Raw genomic sequence first — 26,747 nt, 5'->3', positions numbered from 1 at the left:
CCCCCCCGTCGGTGTCATGGCGAGGCCTGGGGAGGTCTAGGGATTCTAGCAACAAGAGTCCAACCAACCAGTGAGCTCTGAAACGCAGAAGTGGGGCTGGAAGAGCAGTGGTAAGAACTGAGCTTCCAGAACAGAAGGTCAAGATGTTAGGATTTGGAGGGGAGGGGGGAATGTAGGAAACCGGTGAAGGGGATCAGGAGTACACTTGTCATGACAAGCACTGAATCAGGTGCAGAATCGTTGAATCACTATATTGTATACCTGACACTCACAGTGTATGTGAATTATACTGGAATAAAAAAAAGAGGTTAAAAAAAAAAAAGATCCTGATTATAAACATTCCCACAAATCACTTGTGTTATCCTATAATACACGTGAAATATTTTGAAAACAGCTACACTGATATTACTACTGGCAATAAAATTGCTGGATGGAGTTCAAAAAAAAATTTTTTTTAAGCTCTAAGAGAAGAAAAATAATAAAAGCAACCAGCTCTGGAGGTGGGGGAATGGGGACGGGAAATATAAAGAATGCTAATCCCCTCACATCTTTCAAAGCTGCTCAATCAGTACCAGCAGCTATGTAAAATGGAAGTGTGACCAACCAAAAACAATGACCCCAGGCTCTTAATGGTTTTCATAATCCCTTTTGTGCAACTTCGGAGAGATCTTCTGGGTGCTGCTCTTTTGTAGGGAAGAACCTATTATCCCAGGTTCCACCATCCCTTTGGTTTCACTTCCTTTCTCTTCCTTTTCTAGTCAAGTTCAAATAAATGTTATATTGTATACATTTTGTTTTGTTTTTTTAAAAAAACCAGCATGTATAGGACAGTTCCACTTCTTCTATGGATCCATCTATCCCCTGGTGCCCCTCCAACCTCTGGCAGAGGGCAGGAAGAGGTGTCTGGGGGGTGAGCACCACATGTTCACACAGATTTCTATATTGTGGGATTCTGAAAGGATCTATTGCTTTTTTCACTGTAATATCCCGGACTGCCTGAATTTCTGAAAACGAATATGTGCAATTTTTATTTTAAAAAACGTCATTCCTCTTTAAAAATGAGACTCACAGAGAAGAAAGCCAGCCCTTATAAAGCATCTGCTCCGTGGCCGCTGCAAGGCTAAGTTCTATCATCTATGAAATGTCATGTAATCTTCACATCTGCATGGTCAGAATCAGTGTGTCTCCATCTAATGAGATGAGGCCTTCATGGGAAGCCGCGTGATGCGATGGGACCATGTCAGGGACATCCCTTCTGCTGCGCTGTGACAGAAGTGGCTCTCCTCCAGCTCCCCCACCACCACCACCACCTCTACAACAGAAATGCAGAATCTGACTGCAGTAGCCCCATGGCATTCTGCAGGAAAATTATAATGAATGAAAATCCCGGAATTTGGGGGGTAGAAGGAACTCTGAAATCATTAGTCCAACACCGTTGTTTCATGGATGGGGCTTCTGAGATCCAGAGAAATCTGCAGACTCTGAGGTCTCAGGTCATACAGTGAAGGAGTAAGTGGCCCTCGAGCCCTGGTCTCATATGCTTTCTAGAGGACAACAGGAGGCAAACAACGTGTAATCATGTTCCACGAGCTCTTGGTGCTTCCGAAAAGGATCTCCTGGCTATAAAAGGCCCATAACTGGGTCTTTCTCAAAATTTTGTCCCAGAAATCTAAATGGTGGTGAGGAGACCAGACCTGTGGAAGTCAGAGCCAGCAGAGAAGTGACTGATGGGTAATCCCTTGAAAGGAGTCAGGACAAGCAGCAAAGGGTGCAAGGTGAGGGAAACGAGGCACCCCAGGAATAGCCAGAGTAAAGGCATCAAGGACAGAACACAGCAGAACCCCTCAAACCCCCATCAAAATCACCATATCAGATCTGGTAAGGTACTCTCCCTGGTGAAGTTCCAATTCCAAAACCAATGCTCACGGAAAGAATGCCCCAACCCGCCCCAACCTATCCGGTGGCACATAATCTCCCTCACTTCTTCCTGTGAAGGCACAGCTGCTCCAAGTGGTGAAAATTAATCAAGCAATAATAATAATCCCAAGAAGCAGGATGAAAGTAAAGCATCACGGTGACTCCAATTAAGATAAGAAATTCTTGCTAAGCAGTTAAGTTTTAAGGGAACAGTGAGTCTATATGGTGGGACTTCCAGCCTGGAGAGTTAGAGCTGTTCCTCTTAAAGCTCCTGGGGGTTGGGGGTGGCGGGTACTCATGCTCAAAAGTGCTCAAGAAGGAGGCAGCACCCAGAGGGAGATCTATGGTCAATGGGAAACTCACGTCCATCTTGGAAACCAGAAGCAGCTGCTGTTTGATGCGCAGGAAAACGGAATCGAAAGCCAGCTGGTGGGCCTGCTGGTTAAGCCGAGTCAGCGCTATGCGAGACGCAGACAGCAGATTGTGGTTACTAGACCCTTTTTCCTAAGATGAAAAAATGCAAAAGACCGTTAGGGCCTGGCTCTACCCAAGGTTATTAGCTAGTTCAACATTTTCAAAAGCTGCTGAAAGGAAGACAGTGAGGGGGTGGGTCCGTATGATAGTGGCTCCCAAGCAGGGCTATGCTCTGGTACCCCCTGCAGAACATGCTGGATTACAGGTGCACAGGCTCCACCTCGGAGCTGCTGAATCAGAGACCAGCAAGGGGTCTGGAGCCCAGGATGCCATGTCTTTAACTCCTTTTCCAGGCAATTCTGATGCATCTGTTAACTGATTCTGATGCAAGCTCCTGGGCTGGTGGTTTAGCAACAATTAAGTGGGGACTGTCCTTCAGGGATAGAGAAAGGGGGAGAAAATGATCTCAAGTGCCAGGTAAGAACAAGAGTGAGGGACAGGAGTCTGATTCCCAGAGAAGTCAAGTCAGTTACACCTGGCTGTACAGAAGAGTGCGAAAACCTAAACGAGTCTCAAGGAATTCCAAACAGCCTGAGAAAGCACAGAGATGGAAAATGTAACCTTAGTTTTGCTATTATAAATGGACTGATTACAATAACAAACTAAATCAGATCAGCAATAAAGATAAACAAGAGTTGCTTTAACCTAATCACAGAAGCATGGATGAATGAACCTGCACAACTGTTTTAAGAATTATTTGTCAGGCTCCAGCGCAGCCAGCAGGTGGGCTGTGTGAGGGCAATAATGGAGCCTCAGACACATCCAGAGGCTTACCTTGAAGTCATCCCCGAAGCTTGAGGCCCATCAGGACACCCTGACACTGCATTTGGTGCCATAGGAACAGTAAAGTCTCCTCTGCCTATCACCAAGACGGCAACATTCAAACCTGACCGGGGCAGAGGGATGGTTCTAGAAAGGATGCTACAGCACTCTTAGGATCCTGGGGCCATTCACAGGTTGCTTGGTGGCTCATTCCATTTGTTGGGAGGCTCTTCTGTCCCTGGACCCCAAAGGGCCCAAAGCTCAAAGTCAAGGGCAGCACAGTGGTAGGTACACTAAGAACTTATGCTAAAGGGGCAGCCAGAAGGGAATGCTTATCCTCAGGTCCTCCTGCTGTCAGGGGGGGAATCCACTTCCCCCGTGGCAGGGTGGGGGGCCTTCTCTGTGGGTTCTGTCCACTAGCAGGCAGTACACATTCTGGTCCCCTCTCTGCCAGTTAGTAACAGGGGCCTATCCCTGCAGTGGGGCCAGAGGTCCTCCGGGCAAGTCTAACTCTGGAGGGAAGTACAACAAGCCCGTCTGGCCTCTCATCCAATTTGCCTTTCACCATTAACAAAGCTCCACTGTCCCAACTCCTACACCTTTATTTCCATTTGTTCCAATCCAGGGTAGTTTACTAATTCCTTAAAATGCAAGGTAAATCAGAGAAGTGGCAGTGGGGCACACTGTGGCCCATACACTGAACCAAAAAGCCTGGATCAGGGAAAGGGTGACAAGCAAGAAGCTTCCATTTGCAAGAATGCTACCAGTCTGCTCTCATACCTTAAGGGTGTAAAGTATTTCCATTAAACTGGCATATTCGGCCGGGTTATCTTTCTGGAGATAATTATATTCTTGCCATGGGTTCTTGGCAGAGCTCTTCTTGTCTGTCAAGATACTGTCCTGAAAACCAGCCAAGCTTCGAGGACTGTAGGAGTCAGAGAGATATTTGCCAGCTGTGGACAAAATCCTGAAAAATGAAAGCGAGCATTATGCCCTGAGCTGTTTGCACAGAACTTTCCTCTGGGAGCATTCTGTTTGCTCCTTACTAAATCCCAGGATACCTTTATGAGGCAGATTACTTTGAGTCCATTTATAGGGAAAGGAAGACACCCTTCATCACTGGGCTTGGACCTCAGGCGGACAACAGATGCCAGGTGTTTTTAATTCCTATTTAACTCCAGGTCCACCAGAATATGTCCCCTTCCTGATAAGACACACAGCCTACACAGGGAAGCTGTCAGTTTGCTCCTGTCTGGGATACTGTGTCTTTTCTCTGTAGCTCTTTCTGGCTCTGTGTGCATCACTATTGGGAACAGAGCCATGGAGGGCCCCCAGCCCCTCAGCCCCAGTGGTGCTAGATGTGGCGGTGGGAGAGCCAGCCCTGGGAGAGCCGGGGCAGCCTGGAAGCACAGCCTCTAGCCACGAGACTCCCTGTCACACAACTGGGCCGCTGTGGTGTTTGTGTTCACCCACCCGAGAAAGGCGACTTTTGTGGTTGAGGTGCCACAGAGAGAGCTACTGAGAGAAGCAGGCACTTTCCAATTTCTCTGAGGAGGAAAAACGCCTAGAGAAGGTTCTAGATGAAGACTGATCTCTAAGGGGTTGAATCTCTATCCTTCCCTGATGGATGCTGCAAATCCTCTGCTGTTTTCCCTGAGCCCAGCTGGACCACCCAGAGTACACATTTGTGCACAGAACTGTATGAACATATGCAACCAGGAGGACAGACATCATATTCTATCCCAAGTGTGGCTGACTCCTTGGCCCCTCCTTTACCAGAATTTCTCGTGAAAAATAATTGCTTTGGGATGCCTGGGTGCCTCAGCAGTTAAGCAACTGCCTTCGGCTCACAGTATGACCCTGGAGTCCTGGGATCGAGTCCCACATCGGCCTCCCTGCATGGAGCCTGCTTCTCCCTCTGCCTGTGTCTCTGCCTCTCTGTCTCTCATGAATAAATAAATAAAATCTTTAAAAAATAAAATAAAGAAAGAAAAATAATTGCCTTGGACTTGGCAGCTTTTAGGCTGAACTCACTCTTTCAAAACAAAAAAAAGTCCAGTGAGCCTATCAAGGAATGTATGTTACCTGCAAACCGTGGAGACAGGGCCTTCCCCAGGAACCACTGCTGACACAAGCAGCCACCTGCCTCTGCCACTAAGCAAGTTACGCTCTTCCCTGTCGCTTAAGCCTCCAGGTGACTTCGGCTATGTCTTTTGTCTGCCAAACTGTGGCCTGTTCCTGACACCCTTACTTTCAACTGTTCACTCTTCGTGAGGGCCAAACAGGGTGTTCTTTCCCTCCGAATTCCTAGCACTGAGCATAGGGCCTGGCCAATGGCAGGTGACCCTGCGTTTGGCAAGCAAGATGTTGAGAGCTGCCCTCTGGGAAATCAGCTCCCCTTTGGCAGGGTCATGGCCACTTGTGCCTCTATTCTCTCAGCAAGGGGAAACTGGCACCAGTCTGCCATCCACAATGAAGACAGATATGTCAGGAATGTTTTAAGTATTAAAGACCACAGTTTAAAATGTCAGAATAGTGTGCTCAAAAATAAGAACCAAATCTAAAAAAAAAAAAAAAACACAGTTCCAACCCTAAGTAATGAACAGTACTTTCCTCCCCAGCTTCTTCCTCATCCAGACAGACACCATTAGATGAGCTAATCACAGACTCAGATTTCCTAGGATGTGTGTTTACTAGTACTATGAACTAAACCTTACTGAAATGAACACTTGATTTCTTCACTCACAAAGAAACATTTTCTCATTACTGGAATGGGCGGGCTATAAATAGGTCTTGGGGATGGCAGATAATTAAACCGTCCTCACCTTCAAGAAGCTCACAGATTAACGGGGGAGTGCTAATGGCTATGTGGGGAGACAGAAGGTAAGAATGCACAGAGGGAGAGGATAACGTTATACTTCCATGTGCCTCCTCAACTCATCTCACTTCATGGAAAGTTATCATTCACTTCTTTACGAGCCATGGACACTTGTAAACTTACACTGGACCTCCCAAACCTGATGTTCCCACTAAACTGCCACTAAGATCTTACCCGGTGAAAACACCACTCTGTCAAAAATAAGGGATAGGTGGCGTGAAAGTACAGAGCGGCCGTGGCAAACTCCCTGTATCTCACCTGACTTGCCTAGTTCACCAGAAAGCCCTCCAGGGGCACTTGGCCCATAAGTCACAAAATGATCCCTTTTTGCAAGGAGGTGATCTTAAGAGCCCCAAAGCCAATGTTCCTCTTGTCGCTGAAGTAATCTGGAGTGTTTTGAGCTACTATTTTGGCCACCTGGGGGGGCCAAGAAGGCACAGTCCTTGGGCCAAGTCTGGGTTCCACAGGGGAGATGGAGGGGAGATTGACAGGAAGATAAGATAAGCTTTATAGGCAGCTGCCACACCCTGGCCTCCCTGATGGGAACACAGATGGCGACTGTCGCTCTTTTCCCTTTCCGGGCTCGATGCTTCCAGAATGAATGATGTCACCTCTTAAAGAGGCTCCCCTGGATACGCCCAATTGGTTCTCAACTCACACCAAAGCTTGGGTCAGATTTTCAGCTTCTCTGGGCTGCAAAATGCAGATGGAGAGGCTCATCCTTTATCTACCACAGTCCTGTTCAGCTTCCCAATCAGATCCTTCTCATTTTAGAATACAATATTCACCTTCATTAAAAGACTAAGGAAAACCTGTATGTCCTGATATGGAAAGATGTCTGCTGTACACAGGCAGAGAAACCCAGGTCCAGGGTGGGAAGCTAATTTGTGAAAAAGACAGTGTGGGCAAGTGTGGAGGTGACACACTCCAGACGGCTCAGCTGATGGCCAGGTTCAAATCACTGCCTCATGGTTACGTGACCTCAGACACAGCTATTTCCACAGGTCATTTCTTTTACCATCATCCATGCCAGACTCGATGCTTTAATGTCCCTTCATCTGTAAAAATATGATGAACAGTACCTACCTCTTTGGCCACTAAGAGGGTTATTGACAATTCCTGTAAAGTCCTTAATGTCAGAGCTCAATAAACATTAGGGGTGGGGGCAGATGTTAATAGTGTTTCTTCTGGAGAAGATTTTTAGGGTGAGTAGCTTCCATTTTTATTTTGCATATTTGTGAACTGCTTTCAGTTTTGCAATGGGTTGGGACCAGACTATAATTACTACTGAAATTAAGAAAATAAGAAGCCGCATGCCTTTCTTTTAAATACATAAATGTTACGTGTCTGGCTCTTCCCAGGAGTCCTCTGAAAATTCAGACCCACTTGCCCTCCGCCACAGGCCCCCCTCACTGTGTGTGTGTGTGTGTGTGTGTGTGCGCGCACATGTACACACGTCAGCATGAGTGTGTGCGGGGGCAAAGGGGGTAATGTTTATTGCATTTATAGTATTTAACACACACTCCACTACGTGACTGTGGTGCTTCGGTTCTATTCATTGCTGTGCTGGGCTGTTCAGGAGTTCCAAACAGCAGTAGCTGCCCATTCTACCCCACGGAAAGACATTGCCCAGAACAAGAACTGCTGTGGGAGATTGTGGAAAATGAAGACAGTGTGTGGGATCAGAAATGAAAGAAGACAAAAAGACAAAAAGCAGAAGGAGAAACAGCTGACTCAGAACACTGACCCCACCCCTCAACCACTCATCCCTACTTCCCAGCCGGTGCGTATGTTGCTGTGTACACCCTATCCCATGCTGCCCCCCCACCACCAGCTTTCATTTTACAGTGGACCACTGGCAGAAACTCCCTCCCACTCAGATTACTCTAGGACAATACAGGATTATCTGAGTAAGAGATGACAGAGCTGCTGCTAGGCTCTCAGACAAATATGCGAAATAGACTTCTTCCCCCCAACTCCTGGAGAACACAGAAATCAGCTGTCCCAAGAGAATGAGAGATTTAGCTGGAAGAAGGAAGGAAATTTGGAAGGCTGGAGCCCTTTGAGGGGAAAATCAGTCTGAACCCGACTACTTCAGGGCAACAGAAAGCCCTGGCAGGTATGGGAATATGGGAATAGAGAAAGGAGGGAAAGAAACTTTTCCTAGGGCTGACCCCTGAAATCTTCCTTCTACACACACCAGCCCTGGCACCACAGAATTCCACTGCCAAACTGGGAAGGCTGGCTGAGTGAATCTCGATTCCATGGGCTGCCCCATGGGCTTTCATCACCACCCATAATGCTGTTTCTATGGAGAAATTTACTTTGAGTCCCAATAATTAACTTACAAACAAGCAGTGGGAACCCAGCCCATTTATAATTTGGAGACAACACGTACTGATTCCTCACTTGGGCTGCAACTTCCATATCTAACCAAAACTCTGTGACTACTGCCAAGGCGCTCAGAGCCTTGCCCTTTTTAGGTGCTTAGTAAATGTTTAATGATGACAATAATGACACCTTATATCTAGGTACAGACAGTTCTTGAGCCATGTGACTTTCAGATTTGACCGTATGTTGTCATTGCTGTGTTGTGTGCTGTATCAGGTTCTTCCTCAGCCAAGAACCCAGGGACTCACCCACAACTCTGGCCTACCTGTTTGCTAGCTGCTGCTCGAAGTCCCCACATTGCCGTAAGAGCTCGCCACAGGTGGCTATTATCCTAAACAAAACAAAAAGCACTTCAAGTTCAAGTACCTGGAATGTTGACATTTACAGGACAAACATTGTCTCATTCATAAACATTCTAACTATTCACTCCTTTTGGTGGTACTGGGTTCTGGAGAAGCGGTTAACCATTGAACAGTCTACCTGATGTGTCTCGCTTATTAGTAATTCATGGAGAAGGTAAACACGACCCCCTTCTAACATCCTCCAGTCGCAGGCCTCTCTGCTGGGAATCACAGTTCTGTCCTACAGGTCTCAGATAATCTTACATTTCCCAAATACTGAGGTGCTTTGGGGCTTCATCCTTAAGGAAATGGGTTGGAAATACTTCATATCTAAAATTTAAAACTCAGGGCACCTGGTTGGCTCAGTCAGAAGATCATGTGACTCTTGATCTTGGGGTTGTGAGTTCGAACCCCATATGGGGTGTAGAGATTACTTAAATAAATTTTTAAAAACTTTAAAAAATAATAAAATTTAGAAGCCAACAATACATTTAAAAAAAAAAAAAATCACTCACCACGATCAAGTGAGATTTATTCCAGGGATGCAACAGTGGTTCAGTATTTGTAAATCAGTCAATGTGATACATCACATCAACAAAAGAAAGGATAAAAATCATATGATCATCTCAATAGATACAGAAAAAGTATCTGATAAAGTACAATAACTATTCATGATAAAAACTCTCAACAAAGTAGGTTTAGAGGGAATATACCTCAACATAATAAAGGCCATACATGAAAAACCCACAGCTAATTTCATCCTCAAGGGATCCCTGGGTGGCGCAGCGGTTTAGCGCCTGCCTTTGGCCCAGGGCGTGATCCTGGAGACCCGGGATCAAATCCCACGTCAGGCTCCCGGTGCATGGAGCCTGCTTCTCCCTCTGTCTCTGCCTCTCCCTCTCTCTCTCTCTCTCTCTCTCTCTCTCTCTCTGATGACTATCATAAATAAAAAAAATAAAAAAAAAAAAGTTTAATTTCATCCTCAATAGGGAAAAGCTGAGAGCTTTTCCCCTAAGGATCAAGACAAGGATGTCCACTCTTAGCACTTTTATTCCACAAAGTACTAAAGTCCTAGCCGCAGCAATCAGACAACAAAAAGATAGAAGGCATCCAAATTGGTGAGGAAAAAGTAAAACTTTCACTATTTGCAGATGACATAATACGATATAGAGAAAACCCTAAAGACTCCACCAAAAAACTATTAGAACTGATCAAAAAATTCAGTAAAGTCATAGGATACAAAATCAATGTACATGAATCTGTTGCATTTTTTACAATAATGAAAAAGCAAAAAGAGAAATTAAGAAAACAATCCCATTTACAACTGCACCAAAAATAATAAAACACCTAGGGATAAACTTAGCCAAAAGGCGAAAGACCTGTACTTTGAAAACTTTAAGACACTGATGAAAGGAACTGAAGAGGATACAAATGGGAAGACATTCCATGCTTATCGTTGGAAGAAACAATATTGTTAAAATGTCCACACTACCCAAACAATCTACAGATTTAACACAATCCCTATCAAAATACCAATAGCATTTTTCATAGAACTAGAACAAATAATCTTAAAATTTGTATGGAACCACAAGAGACCCTGAATATAGCCAAAGCAATCCTAAGAAAGATGAACAAAAAGCTGGAGATACCACAACCCCAGATTTCAAGATATCTTGGAGTAATCAAAACGTATGGTACTGGCACAAAAACAGACACACAGATCAACAGAACAGAATAGAGAGCTCAAAAAAAAAAAAAAAAAAAAAAAGAATAGAGAGCTCAGAAGTAAACCCACCCATATATGGTCAATTAATCTATGACAAAGGAGGCAAGAATACACAATGGGGAAAAAAACAGAGTAAATAAATCTCTTCAACAAATGGTGTTGGGAAAACTGGACAACTACACACAAAACAATGAAATCAAATCATTTCCTTACACCATACACAAAAATAAACTCAAAATGGATTAAACCTTAAATGCAAGACCTGAAATCATAAAACTTCTAGGAGAAAATATAAGCAGTTATTTCTTTGACATTGGCCATAAAAACATTTTTCTAAATATGTTTCCACAGCCAAGGGAACAAAAGTGAAATTAAACTATTGGGACTATACCATCAAAATAAAAAGCTTTTGCTTTTTGCAAAGGAAACCATCAAAAAAACCAAAAAGGCAATCTATGGATTGGGAGAAGATATCTGCAAATGATATATCCAACGAGGGGTTAATATCCAAAATATATAAAGAATATATACAACTCAACACAAAATAAACCCCAAATAATCCAATAAAAAAATGAGCAGAGAGGGGCACCTGTGGTGGCTCAGTGGTTGAGGGTCTGCCTTTGGCTTGGTCGTGATCCCAGGATCTGGGATCGAGTACTGCATCGGGCTCCTTGCAGGGAGTCTGCTTCTCCCTCTGCCTATGGCTCTGCCTCTCTCTCTCTCTGTCTCTCATGAATAAATAAAATCTTAAAAAAAAAAAAATGAGCATAGGACTTAGCAGACATTTTTCCAAAGAAGACAGACTAGTGGTCAACAAACACATGAAAAGATGTTCAACACCACTCATCCTCAGGGAAATGGAAATCAAAATGAGATATCACCTCACACCTGTCAGAATGCCTACAGTAAAAAATATAAGAAATAATAAGTACTGGGGCACCTGGGTGATTTGGTTAGTTAAGCATCCAACTCTTGATTTTAGCTCAGGTCATGATCTCAGGATCATGAGATCAAGCCCCAAATAGGGCTCTGTGCTAGGGGTGGAGCCTGCTTAAGAGTCTCTCTCCCTCTCCTTTTGCCTCTCTCCCTAGCATGCATGTGCATGCACGCCTGCACTCACTCTCTCTCTCTCTCTCTCTCAAAAAAAAAAAAAAAAAGAAATAATAAGTATTGGTGAGGATGTGGAGAAAAAAAAAACCTTGTGCACTGCTGGTGGGAATTTAAACTCGTACAGCCACTGTAGAAAACAGCACGAAGCTTCCCAAAAAAATTAAAAATAGAATTACCATATGCTCCAATAATGTCACTACTGGGTATTTACCCAAAGAAAACAGAAACACTAATTCAAAAGATATACTCCCATCCCTATGTTTACTGCAATATTAGTTACAATAGCCAAGATATGGAAGCAACCCAATGTCCATCCATAAATGAATGGATAAAAAGTATGTGCAGTATATACAATGAACTATTATTCAGCCAAAAAAAGAATGAGATCTTGCCATTTGCAATCACATGGGTGGACCTAGACAGTATTATTCTAAGCGAAACAAGTCAGACAAATACCATGATTTCACTCATATGTGGATTTAAGAAACAAAACAAAGAAAAAAGAGATGGACTCTTTTTTTTTTTTTAGACTGTCTTCAGGAGTTTATTTATTTATTTATTTATTTATTTTTAATTAATTTTTATTGGTGTTCAATTTACCAACATACAGAAAAACACCTGGTGATTGCCAGGGGGAGCTAGAGAGATGGGTGAAATAAAGGAGATTAAAAAAATTAAATTTAAATTTAAAAACCAAAATTCATTACTTAGTATTTGTCAGATGTCTGCTATTTGCAAGGCAAAGAAAACTTTTGATACTAAAACTACCTCTCTCTCCGATCCCATGAAAAACAGATGAAGACTAATCCATTTGGCTTCTCAGAGATAAGCCTGAATGACCATCATACCTGTATTTAATAATCCTTTAATTTTCAAGTAATTTTATGCTAGGCCTCAAACTGCAGCTACTGAGTCCTTCAACACCAAACTATAAATGTCAGGACAAATCCAAGGATTAAAAACATCTTAAGTCTAGTTAATTTTTAACTTCTCTAAAAGTGCCTATCTATCACCAAGGTATCTAAGCATTCCATCATAAGAAAGGTTTATGAGAAAATGAAATATTCCACTTTTCACTTGCCTCAGGTACAACAGAATAACCTTCTTGTACATAATATTTTCTGGTATACCAAGCCACCACAGATGATAGGGGATACAGTTAGCTTTTAGAATATTAAACTTCATCCGAAAAAAATAAAAGTCCTTTGGGCAGCCTGGGTGGCTCAGCGGTTTGGCGCTGCCTTCGGCCCAGGGCGTGATCCTGGAGTCCCGGGGTCGAGTCCCGTGTCTGGCTCCCTGCATGAAGCCTGCTTCTCCCTCTGCCTCTGCCTCTGAGGGGTCTGCCTCTTTCTCTCTCTCTCTCTCTCTCTGCCTCTCTCTCTCTCTCTCTCTCTGTCTCTCATGAATAAATAAATAAAATCTTAAAAAAAAAGAAAAAAGAAAAAAAGAAAAGTCCAGATCAGAGCCCATGAGAAGATTATCCAAAAAGCCCTGGGAGGTCTTGGATCTGCTCTGATTGAAGACAGCTTTCAGGGGCGCCTGGGTGGCTTAGTCAGTTGGGTGTCTGCGTGTCCCTTGCAGACCCATGTTGAGTGCTTATAATCACTTAAAATAATCTTAAAATCCTTTTAAATTAAAAAAATAATAAAAATAGGATCCAATCAGGTATATATTTTCCAAAATATAAACTCTAAGTTATTCTAGACCTGAAAAACTAAATGCTAAGGGGAAAAAAAAATCTCAAACCAAATATAAAAAAATAGAAGTCCCCAAAGGAGTTCATAAGGACTTTAAAATGCTTTAGCAATGAGAGGGGTCTTTCTGGGTTGCTATTGTTGTTGTTTTTAACTGGCTTGTTTTTAAAGTTTAGTTTTTGCTTTAAAAAAAAAAAAAGAAAAAGAAAAAAAAAAGGTAGAAAAAAATGAACCCTTACAAACACATCTGTCATTTTTACCTATTATATGATGTTTCTGCTTACTACATGTAACACACATTTAAATTACAGCCCTCAAAAAATAAAATAAAATAAATTACAGCCCTCATTTTTACCTGATGGAGTTCTGAAAAGCTGTCCAATCTTCTTGAAAAAGCGAGTTGGGAGGAATATCATCCAGCTTGCACTTCTTTCGTATTGACTGGAGAGTACTGGTGAAATCAGACACATACCTATGGCAAAAAAAAAAAAAAAAAAAAAAAAAAACCCTGACAGGGATGTCATCATAAACTCCTCAGCTCTAAAGATACTCAGAATCACAAGGCTCTGGACAAAGGGCTAAGGACCTCAAGAGCATCTTTAGAGGCTCCCCCTAAGGAGTCTGACGATTTGTAAACTCTGACCACAGAAGAGTCTTCTCTATATGGCAGGGCTATCTTTCTCACCTGCAAGGGCAGCTTTAAGAGAAGTGCTCAAGATAAGAAAGAAGAGAGCCACTAGAATGAAGACTGGTAACCCACCAGGTGAGAGGTGGAGCTGGTCAATTACTCCCTGGCCCAAAGAACCATCCTGACCCATCATGGCCCCACTATGATACCTGACTGTCACCTAGGACACAGTAAGGCAGCTTGCCGATGCCCAGGGTACTTTTGAGGGATTCTTGTTCCCCTCAATTTAGATTAAAAAGCCAAGTTCCATGGCAGGCAAGTGATGAGAATGGCACAGGATGTGAAACTGGATTCAGAGCTGAAGTCCCTCCCCCTCAGACTGCTGTTTGATCCCCCAGTCCCTTCTCAGCACCCAGCACAAGTATAAATCAGCAGCTTCCGTCATGTATGTGTTTAATGTATGTGTGGAAGCCCCGGGAGAACAGGACTATCCCCTTCTAGCTGTTAACAGTGTCCCCAGCAATTAGCACAGAGTTGGGCACAAAAGAGACACCTGGAAAGAGTTCCTGGGTGAATGTAAGACTTGCACAGGGGCCTTGAGAAAGCATCTGAGTGTCTTCAGGCCTGTTTCCTCATCTTTAAAATGGACTTAATTAATGTGGTCTTCTATGTTGCCTCAAAGAGTCACGTGACAATGAAATAAATGAAATAGGGGTTCCTGGGTGGCTCCATCGGTGAAGCATCAACCGTTGGCTTTGGCTCAGGTTGTGATCTCAAGGTCGTGGGATCAAGCCCCATGCTGGGCTCCACACTCAGTGCGGAGTTTCCTTGTCCCTATCCTCCTCAAGCGCTTGCTCTCTCGCTCTCAAATAAAGATTTTTAAAGATATATTAAAAAATAAATGAAATAATATACATAAAAGTTCCCTGAAAAGTATAAAATAAAAGCTGATGTGGGGCAGTGTTGTTTCCAAGGACATATAGTTGTGGGAACATGAATGAATACATGCATGTCCTTGGGAGGGTGTTGTGAGAAGAACATGGGTGAGCCAGGGTCTTGTTCTCTGGAAATCACAAGGTTCCCTGAAAACCTAGGACATCTGTGTGCATCACAAGAATCCTTGATAGCGGAGAGCTACGAAACCAACATTCTACTAATGGCACCTTCCCTTTCCACCAAGAGAGGTGAGAGCTTTCTTAGGGAAATCAATCCTTGGCGGGGGGAGGGGCCTCAAGGACCCACTGATGGGGGGGGGGATGTTGAGGAACATAATTGTGCTTCACCGTCACGTTAAACAACTCTGCCACCACCCTGCAACTGTGACAAAAGTGTCTTAGAAGAGTAATAGAACGCTAGCAATAGCGTTCCCGGGACACTGAGTGGGCAGCAGAGCATGGGAGGCAGGGGCATCTGTTCAGCCACAGTGTGTATCCCATCACATTCTCATCACATTTGTCCCCAAACCATCCAATTCTCTCTCAAGATAAATGTGGGTATCTCTACCACCTAAGAGTCACTGTGATGGGGGCTTTAATCATAAGCTTTCACTTAATAGCAATGATCACCATGGGGAGAGCCTCATCACTTCATAGAGAAAAGACACTGGGCCTCCTACAGGTCCCAAGCAGTAAGCACCAGAGCCAGGACTGAGGCTTGGGTGGCTCCAACCTCAGAGCCCACAATCTAGGCATAGGTGGAGAGCCCCTGATCTTAAAACCCCCTCTTGGCTGTCATATCGTATAGCCTCACCCTCGTTCAAGTTAGGCCAGTCCCCTTCTGCCTCCCCTACATGCTCCATCCTGCTGTCCTTAATGCCCTCCCCATGACAGAACAGGGTCCCATCTCAACCCTGCTCCAGTTAACTTCACACTGATTGCCCTAATTTTAGAGACAACAGCTGCTGGGGTAGCTTCAAAATCCTCCCTTCTCTAGGTGACCTAGCTTCACCACATCCCCTCTGCATAGTTTCAATTTTTAATATAGATCTGTGTTATTTTCTAAAATGAAGTAATCAGGGATGCTTGGGTGGCTCAGCAGTTTAGCGCCTGCCTTTGGCCCAGGGCATGATCCTGGGGTCCCTGGATCGAGTCCCTCATTGGGCTCCTTGAGTGGAGCCTACTTCTCCCTCTGCCTGTGTCTCTGCTTCTCTCTCTCTGTGTCTTTCATGAATAAATACATAAAATATTTTTTTTAAAAAAAGAAGTAATCAAAATAATCAACAGGATAACTAAAAGTAAAAATATCACAAGAGCTGAGAGGGGCAAGGATGAGAGGGACAGCCTTACATACACTAGTTCCTCAAGATACAATGGCTAAGGCTGATAAACAAAAATCTTCTTTAAAGTATGGGGCGGGGTGCAAATTGAATTTAAATAAAACATTTTTTAAAATACAGGGGGAAGAGCTGAAAGTCTTCCTTTGAAAAACTAAATGCAAAATGTACAAAAGTGGATATGTCTGAGCAGAAAGACTAAGAATGGGCAGGAAGGAAGGAAGACTTTTACTTTTTATACCTTTATGTATTTTTAAAAAATTACTCTAATGCATGGTTTTTGTTATTTCATTATAAATTATTTAGATCTCAATAAGAAAAAACTCTTTCCATCCACAAAATCCTGGTTGGTGGCGGAGAAACAAAGTGGCCAATTCTGTATGATGAGACTTGTTGCTCATGCTCCTCTTCCTACATGAATGCACCTGGGCTTGTCTGGTTACATCTCTGTCTGAGACCAGTGCTTATGTCCTTGGCAGCCCTAATGTCTACACTGGGAGCTGCCCTCCTAAGCTGCTGACTGTCCAATGCAGTGACCATGAGCTCTGGCTCAGAGGCCTCAGAGCTCATAGGGGCGTGCTCAGTATTTCTGGAATGATAAGAGGAGCTCCCTAAACCTACTACAGCAAAAGAGCTTTCTCTTCAGTTAAAAAAAAAAATTATTGTGGGGCACCTGGGTGGCTCAGTCAGTTAAGTGTTTTACTCTTGATTTTGGCTCAGGTCATGAGATCCTGCCCACATCAGGCACTACACTAGGTGTGGAGTCTACTTAAGATTCTCTCTCCCTCTGCCCCCAGAACTACCCTGAGCTTGCACACACACTCTCTCTCTAAAATAAATAAATAAATAAATAAATAAATAAATAAATAAATAAATAAATAAATAACTATAAATAAATGAATGAATGAATGAATGAATGAAAGAATGAATTCTTGAGCCTGAGGGCCATGCCAATCTAGAACAAGCTACCAAGGGAAGGTCTTTGGCTAGCCCAAGAATGTGTCTGTCTACAAACTAGAGACTGGAGCTCTAATCTCCTGAGGGCCCTGGCACCTCAACTGCACAGGTCAGAAAATCCAGCTTTAGGCTGCTTGCTCGCTTTTTCTTTTTCCTAACTAAATGAAACTTCCTATTCTCTCCTTTCTTTCTTTTCTTTCTTTTTTTTCTTAAAGATTTTATTCATTCAGGAGCCCCGGTAGCTTAGCAGTTTAGTGCTGCCTTCAGCCCAGGGCGTGATCCTGGAGTCCCGAGATCGAGTCCCACGTCAGGCTCCCTGCATGGAGCCTGCTTCTCCCTCTGCCTGTGTCTCTGCCTCTCTCTCTGTCTCTAATAAATAAATAAAATCTTTAAAAAAAAAAAAGATTTTATATATTCATTCATGAGAGACAGAGATACAGACACACAGGGAGAAGCAGGCTCCATGCAGGGAGCCTGATGTGGGACTCGATCCCGGGACTCCAGGATCACGCCCCAGACCAAAGGAAGGTGCTAAACTGCTGAGCCACCCAGGGATCCTCTCCTTTCTTTCTTTAAACAGCTCTATTGTAATGTAATTCATATACTACACAATTCTCCCATATAAACAGTACAATTCAGGGGCACCTGGGTGGCTCAGTTGGTTAAACATCTGCCTTCGGCTCAGGTCATGATCCCAGAGTCCTGGGATCGAGCCCCACATCAGGCTCCCTGCTTAGTGGGGAGCTTCCTTCTTTCTCTGCCCTTACCCCACTTATGATCTCTCGCTCTCTCAAACAAATAAAATCTTAAAAAAAAAAAAAAAGTACAATTCAGGGGCTCAAGGGTGGTTCAGTGGGTTAAATTTCTGTCTTCGGGGCACGCCAGGTGGCTCAGCCTTCAGCCCAGGGCTGCCTCTCTCTCTCTCTCTCTCTCTCTCTCTCTGTGTGTGTGTGTGTGTGTGTGTGTGTCTCATGAATGAATAAATTAAAAAATCTTAAAAAAAAAAAAAGACAAAAATTAAAAAATAAATTTCTGTCTTCGGCCTCAGGTCATGATCCCAGGGTTCTGGGGTCAGGCTCCATCTGAGTTGCACTCTGCTCAGCAAGGAGTCTGCTTCTCCCTCTTCCTCCGTCTGCTTATGCTTGGGCGCTCTCTCTTTCTGTCTCTCTCTCTCTCACACATAAATAAAAAAATTTTTTTAAAGTACAGTTCAATGGGTTTTAGTGTAGTCACAGAGCTGTGTGACCATCACCACAATCAACTTTAAAACATTTTCATCACCTAAAAAGGAAGCCCTGTACCTTTTGGTAGTTATCCCCCGTCTCCTCCAAATGCCCATCTCTCCTCAGCCCCAGACAACCGTCAATCTAGTTTCTGTTCCTACCGATTTGCCTGTTTTGAACACTTCATGTAGATGGAATCATGTAACATGTGGTCTTTTATGACTGACTTCCTTCACTTAATTAGCAGGTCCATATTTTTCTCATTTTGTATTTTTTTTACACAAGAAATACATGAATGTATGCCCCTTTTTTAAAAGTCAGAAAATACAAAGCTAAATCCCCTGAGAACACCATCCTAGTTCTTCCCCACCTCCCCAAAGATAACTGATGTTTAGAGTTTGTAGCCTAACCTTCCACATAACAGGGCTCAGCAAATTTTTTTCTGTTAAGGTCCAGATATTTTAGGCTTTGTGGATCCCAAGATCTGTCCTAACTACTGAATTCTACCTTCACAGACTATAGGGAAGGGAATGGGCATGGCTATGTTCCAATAGAACTTTATTTACAAAAAGAGGGCAGGTTAAATTTGGCTCATGAGCAGAGTTTGTCAACCTCAACTCTACAGGAATATATCATGCATGTTAAAGCATTAAAATAAAGATCCAGGGCAATCCAGGTGGCTCAGCAGTTTAGCGCCTGCCTTCAGCCCAGGGCATGATCCTGGAGACCAAGTATGGAGCCCCACATTGGGTTCCCTGCATGGAGCCTGCTTCTCCCTCTGCCTGTGTCTCTGCCTCTCTCTCTCTCTCTCTCTCTCTCTTTTTCTGTCTCTCATGAACAAACAAAAAAATAATAATAAAATAAAATAAAGATCCAGAACAGGGATTGGTACTTTTGGCTTTTTTTGTAAATAAAGTTTTCCTGGAATGCAGCCACGCCCATTTATGTGTTGTCTACAAAGTCTCTATTGACCATAAGACCCACAAAACCTAAAATGCTTACCCTCTGGCCCTCTGCAGAAAAAGTTTCCTGAACCCTGCTATGGAAAATACACTCTATTTTTTGCATGTTCTTTTTATATACTGTACTAGACTCTATAATCTACAACTTGCTTTTCTTCAATCCACACTATGTTTCTGACATCTATCAATGTTAATATGTGCAGATCTAATTAATGCTGTATCTGCCAAAAGGTTCCCCTTCAACGAATATACTCTATCTTATCTGGTGCTGCCAAATTCATGGACATTCAGGCTGCTTCAAAGATTCCACTGTTACTAACAGCGCTGCAATGAACATCCTTAAGACTGCCCCCTCAGGCTCAGGTATGCATGCTTCTCCAGGGCTCACAGTAGGAACACAGAACACAAGCATTTTGAATCAGGGTGGTCAGCAACTTCTGCCCCACGCTCCAGCCTTACTTGGCAAAGAGGGATTTCAATGCTGCCAGCAAGCCACAGGTCCCCAGGCCATTGGTGAATCTAATGCATCTGTCAACGGCTGCAGAAGCCAGACCAAACAGCTTGTTCACAGAGTGGCTCAGCTCCTGCACGCAGTCAATGACTTCCCCGTGCTCCTGCTCAGCAAATACAGACAAACGAAAGCCACCTCAGACTCGAGAACAAAGGAATAGACAACATGAAGATGGGGGAGACCTCTAAACCTCTTCACCCATGGTCAGGTGGCAGAAATACAGTCCCAAGCTGCAAGAGCCCTTCGAGAGTCCAACCCAAGGGAGGACATCTACGTGGCCGGTGAGATCACACACACTGGCTCCTGGCAGAAAAGCTTTATACTTTTCATCTCTTTCTGTGATTAAGATAGGACTTCTCCTTCGGGCCTAAAGCTAGAATTCAAATTCTCCGTATCAAATGCTCCCAAAGAATGTAGGGAAAGGAAAATGCTTCTTCCAGGGGCAAGAACGTAACTGAAGTGGAATGGACTTTCTAGGCATGTCCCTAGAAAACAGAAAAATGGCAGGAGGCAGCAGAACTTAACTAGTGTGAGATCTGCTCTTAAATCACTTCATGCTAGATAACCTTATGTTGGCAATGGGAATGCCTTCCCTTCTCCTTGGAGGCCTGTGCAAGTAAACCTGCCCCGGGACCACCATCCATGAATGCTCAGGGGCCGTGTCCGTTTGCATATGTTCCTTAGACAAAAGACTACCATAATAAGAATTCATTAAATCAGGGAGATGATCAACTTATACCCAAAAGATTTTGTTTTTTTAAGATTTATTTATTCATGAGAGAGAGAGAGAGAGAGAGAGAGAGAGGCAGAAACACAGGCAGAGGGAGAAGCAGGCTCCATGGCAAGAGCCCGACGCGGTACTAGATCCCGGGACTCCAGGATCACGCCCTGGGCCAAAGGCAGGCGCTAAACCGCTGAGCCACCCAGGGATCCCCTATACCCAAAAGATTTAAGTCTCTCAGGGCACCTGAGTTGCTCAGTGGTTAAGCGCCTTTGGCTCAGGTTGTGATCCTGGGTCCTGGAATTGAGTCTCACATCGGGCTCCCTGCATGGAGCCTGCTTCTCCCTCTGCCTATGTCTCTGTCTCTCTCTGTGTTTCTCATGAATGAATAAATAAAATCTTAAAAAAAAAAAAAGATTTAAGTCTCTCATTCTGCTGGACTTTTGAGATTTTAAATAGAAAACTGGCAGCGCATCTGAGGTCTCATTTTACACTTGGACTACAAGAGTCCACAAGGTACTTAGAGCCTGTTTTTTGCATACCTGTTCCCACTCTTTGCATGTCTGATGCTATTCTCCACCTTCTCCGGTGCATCCCACCCCCGACCCCATGGCTGGCAAACCAGATGATCCCTCACTGGCCACCGGCAGTGCTGTGACATTACCAAAGGCACCGCGCTGATTTGGATGAGGACGTTCTTCTCTTCCAGGTCACCATACTTCAGCTGGTAGGGTTTATATGGACCATACACAGCCTCCACCAGTTCTGTGACTTTCACCAGGTTGTACTCATCTTGAGGGAATCAAAAATTAAAATCAATAATGAACAAAGAGTCTGAAATTGCTGGCAAACAACAGGTGAAAGGTAATGTACTGGAACTTTGCTGGTTTCATCTCAGGGGTGACTATATTTTGTTAATCTGCTTTTGTTTTCATAGAAGCTGCAGCAATCACTTCAGTAAATATTTTGATGAATTTGGGTTCTGTGTATAATTTGTCTAGACCACTAGTAAAGACACCAACTCGCTTCTTCCCATAACCCACTATTGTTAGGAATCCCTTCAAATGATAACTCTAGCCAAGGCCAAGTTCCAGAAGTGTTACAAAGAAAGGGCTCTGTAGGAAAAACACTTTTCCAGGACTTTATGGACAGGATACCCCATATATAAGGCATTCCAAAGATTCCTATATTCAACTACATTAAAAAAAAAAAAGCATGATTGTATCAAGTATTGAAATGGGCATATTCCAGGACATAGCAATTCAGTTTTTAACTTGAACGCTTACCCAAGTGACATCAGCAACCATTGATAATCCTTGCCTGAATAAACTTTTACACTGCTCATTATTAAATGGTGGTTTTCTACTTATCTCATTCCTTCTACATCTATCTGCAGGCTTTCTCTTGTAAAGAAGAGATCTTCCTTTCTTGCTCTCTTTAATATAATATTCCTGTGAATTCGTGGATTCCTTTTGTATTCATAGTGTTATGATCCAATATGGTCATTATTCACTTGGATGCTCAAATTATTTCAAATTTGGTCAGTGGTTACCCCTTCAGGCTGCCTCCTGTAATCTTTCTGACATATTCCTAATTGGTCTTTGAGTGGGTCAGCTGGAATCCAAAATCTTTTCTCTAGCCTGCAAGGACCCACACGCACTGACCTCAGAAGGTGGAAGAGGGAGGCAGCAAAGAGTGAAGGCGTTTCCATCCAAGCTCCCGTTTCTAACTTATGTGGCCATGTATGATGATAGAACTTTCGATGCCTGTTTCCTCAGCTATAAATTGAGGTTAGTAATGGCGTCATTCTTACAAGGCATTGGTGGAGACTACATAAAATCTGTGTTTAGCATGTGGTAACACTCAATAAAACCTTCTCTTTTTTTGACTACTGCCCCAGCCTTTCCTCCCTCACAATGGCCCTGGCCTCCAGCCTTCTCTTGGTTCCTCAGAAGCATCAGGCTCCCTTCTGGTCACAAGATGGTGCTTCTGTCTGGAAGGACTCTGTTCTCCCTTATCCTCCTGCATCTGGTCCCCTCCCATTTTTTCTTTCAGGACTCAACTAGCTCAAGTCACCAGGCTCAGTCAGCTTTGTTTGTTCATATATTCCTCTAGAACCACTCTGCTTTTCTTCAAAGTACTCACCTCATTTTGTAATTATACACCCATTACTATGATCATCTGGTTATCTCCCACCAGAATAGATGTTGTATGACAGCAGTCTGGTTTTGCTCAGCATAGCAATCTCAGCATGTGACATTCCAGGACTACTCCATTTGCAGTTGAAGGAATAAATTAAATGTTGTGACCTACCCATGAAGCAGTCATGAAAAAATAATTGGACGTGTACATATATAAAACACATACACACACACACTCGGTTAGGAATCAGAGTTCTCACTGTACAAGAAGGGATGTAACTGGGGTAGCCCCGGTGGCGCAGCAGTTTAGCGCCGCCTGCAGCCTGGGGTGTGATCCTGGAGACCCGGGATCAAGTCCCACGTCAGGCTTCATGTATGGAGCCTGCTTCTCCCTCTGCCTGTGTCTCTGCCTCTCTCTGTCTCTATGAATAAATAAAATCTTTAAATAAAAATTTTTTTAAAAAGGGGGGATGTAACTGGTAAGTCAGAAAGTAAAAATTTGTGGTAGTGGATCTGATTTGGAACAATCAGCAGAAACTGGAAATAAGTGTTTCCTAGCTCTATCCAGCAAAAGAGCCTAGAAACCTAGCAACAATGGGTACTCTTGGTGTCCAGACCTTGTTCTAAATACTATTTTCCATTAGAAGAAACCAGGCTCCTTGGGAAAATGCAGGTCTGAGGCAGGGAAGGTATGTGTTCCTGGAACAGTTTGTGCCCAACAGCAAGACAGCACTCAAAGACTGGTGGGGACACAACAAAAAAATCAAAGAGGCAGCCTGAAGGGGCAACCACTGACCAAATTTGAAATAATTCGAGCATCAAAATGAATAATGGCAATAATAAATTTTAACACAATGAATAAAAGAGAATCCATGGATTTACAGTGATATTACAGTGAGCAAAGGGGACGACTGGCTGGCTCAGTCAGAGGACTCTTGATCTCTTGATCTCAAGGTTTTGAGTTTGAGCAGCACATGGGGTGTAGAAATTACTTATATATAAAAAACTTTTAAAAAGTGAGGACAGAAAGGGAACTATCTTCTTTATAATATAAAAGGCCTGCAAATAGATGTAGAGAGAATTATGAAATCATTTTATAATCAGCAGTGTAAAAGTTTATTCAGGTAAGGATTACTGATGGATGCTGAAGTCACTGGGTAAATGTTTTCTGAGGATTAGTTATTCCTATGGGCTCAAAGCATCACCCCATGGATTATTTATTAATTACAAAGAGGAAGAGATACCTTTGTAATGGAGAGATCTAGTGGATACATCTACCAAGTGATTAATCCAACCATCACCAATGATTGGACATTATGTGTCCCTGATGTGATGCCAAAGGAAATATGTAGCATTCTTGCCGAAATATTTAATCTAAATTTAATCTTGAGGGAACAATCACAGACAGTTCCAGAATATGGGACATTCTACTAGAAAATTACCCTGTATTCTTCAAAGAGGTCAGTGTCACAAAAGACAAAAAAGAGATGACTGTTTCAGAATAAGAAATTAAAGAGATAACACAACCAGATACAATGTGCACCAACTAACTGATCTTAATGGAGGCAGAGGTGGGGAAGTAGCTATAAAGACTTCTGCAGAACAACAACAACAACAAAAAAAGACTTCTGTGGAACAAATGGAAAAATTTGTGTATTAGGTGACATTATTGAGGCAATATTAAATTGGGGGGGTTGATAAAAATAACAATATTATTTAAATATTGTATTTAATTATTTTATTAAAAACACATTTAAAGGAGGGGCGCCTGTGTGGCTCAGTCAGTTAGGCATCTGCCTTCAGCTCAGGTCATGATTCCAGGACGGAGCCCTGAATCATCATCAGGCTCACTGGGGAATCTGCTTCTCCCTCTGCCCCTTCCCCTGCTCGTGCTCACTCTTGCACACATTCTAATCAATAAATAAAATCTTTTTTAAAAATATTTAAGGATACAGAGATACTCTCACTCATACAGAATCTGCACACATATAAAACACAAAATACTATTTCTAGATGGCAGATGGAGAATGTTCTTCCTTCTTTGTGTTTTTTTAGTTTTTCTATAATGGATACCCATTGTTTATTAATTATAAAACCAACTTAAATTATCTTAAAAATTTAGTTTTCCTATTGCATAATCTTTTATATATTTCTAATTATTACATGCATTAGTTACTAAAATAGAAAAAATGTTAAAGGCAAAATATAAAGTTAGAAAATATACCTGCCAACATACTTGATAAACAATGGGAATAAAATCCTTATTACATCAGTTTATTTCTGGAAGATATACCAAATTTTTAACTGTGGTTATTTTTGGCAAGCTGGGATTATAGGAGACTTTCAGTTTGTGTTATAGATTTCGATTATCATGAATTTTTATAACATGTACTTTGTTGCCTTCTGTTATGTATTTAATGATATATATATATATCATTTTAAATAAAATGCTCTTATAAATTGACCAGAAACAGATTAAACCTTCTAAAAGAAAAACAGGCAAAAGAATAAGCAATTTGGAAGAGAAAAAAAAATTTATAATGTAAATTAAAACTTGATAGTAATCAACGAAATGAAAAATCAAAATGAAATATCATTAATTGTCTAAGAACCGGGCAATTATAGGGAAAAAACAGGAGCATCTAGAGCATCTAGGCATGAGGGATGGGTGCCCTCACTCACTCTTGACAGATAGGAAAATAGGGAGAAACTTTCTAAAGAGCAAAATATGATAAACATCTTTAAAATGTTCATTTTTTAACAACTGTAATTTTTAAACTTATCCTAAGGAATAAGCAAAATTTGGGGGCTCAAAATTAATGTTAGATTGTTCATAATACTTCTATTTATAGTGGTGGATAAAAAAATTAAAGTAAGCCATAGTTATCAAGTGATTATTAAAAACCATGTCTTGGGAAAACATTTAATGACATTTTTTAAATGCTAATTATATTGAGCAAAAAAAGATAATTTAAGATTATATATACCAGTTTTAAAGATATGTATGTGTATATATTTATATATATATATATTTGTGGAAAATGTGTATTTATATTGGAATTACTGGGAGAAAATATAACAAGGCTGCCAGTGTTTCTAAGTGCGAAGGTGGTGAATCATTTTTATTTTCTTGTACCTATTTTTATTTTTGAGTGTTTTTGAAGTATCTTTTTACATTTAAAAAAATACTTTTGGAAAACCTTGGTAGGAATCATTAAAAATCTAAGTTTCTGTGGCTAACAAAGCACTTCTATGTCTGATTCTTTGGAAGGTGGCTCTCTCTTCTTCAAGAATATCCATCAACAGTGGGAGGAAGGCAGCCTGTCCTTTGCCCTACCTTCATTCTACTCTGCTCTAGTAGGTAGCTTGCCCTACACTCTAGCCACTTGGACATGGCATCTTGGTCCTCTGGAAGCTATCCACATCCCCCTTGCCTCTCCCACAACTGAGACCTGCCGAGCGAGTGAGCCAAAACACCTATGAATCATCTGGAACTCGAACAATAAACACTCCCTGGAATGTACAAAGTAATTATACACAAATGTAATTAAAGAGAATAACTATTAAATAAACCAAGTTAGTGACACATAGCAGCCAAATGGCAGAACAAAGCTTCCTGAAGTGATTTCCTGATTTGACAGCAGCATGTGTCACGAGATCTGTGCTACTTAAAAGTCTATGATGGTTTTAACATAACCGGGGATACAGGTAACATACCACTGCTGTGTTCCTAAATGGGAATTAGGAGTGCTGTGCTCCCAGATACAGCTGGGGAACGTCCATTTCCCCCATAACCACCCTTAGTCCCAACACAACCCTTCCCTGCCCTTAAAAACTTGCTGATGTCCCAACAAAAAGTTCCTCTAACCTCTTTGTTCTCTTCAACTTACTTTTTAGGTTGAGTGGTCTGAGGTTTTATGATGCCTCAAAGGGAAGAGGACTCTACCCTCCCAATGTAACCTGCTGCCAATTCAAGGCCACTGGTGCCCAGCTACCTCTTTCAAATTCTAAGCCCCTGCCAAAGTGCCCGTCACTTCCC

At 42.5% G+C, this 26,747-nt stretch overlaps 1 protein-coding gene across 1 annotated transcript in view; it reads right to left on the bottom strand.

Moving 5' to 3' along the window:
* Positions 1–26,747, bottom strand: part of COG7 (component of oligomeric golgi complex 7) — a 75,022-nt gene that overhangs the window by 15,849 nt on the left and 32,426 nt on the right. Inside the window, exons 8-13 of the mRNA XM_025983806.2 lie at positions 21,232–21,359; positions 19,795–19,949; positions 13,649–13,765; positions 8,688–8,753; positions 3,934–4,120; positions 2,281–2,421 (exon numbers count right to left, since the gene is read on the bottom strand). Of these exons, the coding sequence (XP_025839591.1) occupies positions 2,281–2,421; positions 3,934–4,120; positions 8,688–8,753; positions 13,649–13,765; positions 19,795–19,949; positions 21,232–21,359 (794 nt within the window). The remainder of the gene's footprint in view (positions 1–2,280; positions 2,422–3,933; positions 4,121–8,687; positions 8,754–13,648; positions 13,766–19,794; positions 19,950–21,231; positions 21,360–26,747) is intronic.

Source organism: Vulpes vulpes, chromosome 3, assembly GCF_048418805.1.
Source record: "Vulpes vulpes isolate BD-2025 chromosome 3, VulVul3, whole genome shotgun sequence".
NCBI lineage: Eukaryota > Metazoa > Chordata > Mammalia > Carnivora > Canidae > Vulpes > Vulpes vulpes.
Note: the sequence above shows the minus strand (reverse complement) of the source record. Positions and strands in the feature narration are given on the sequence as shown.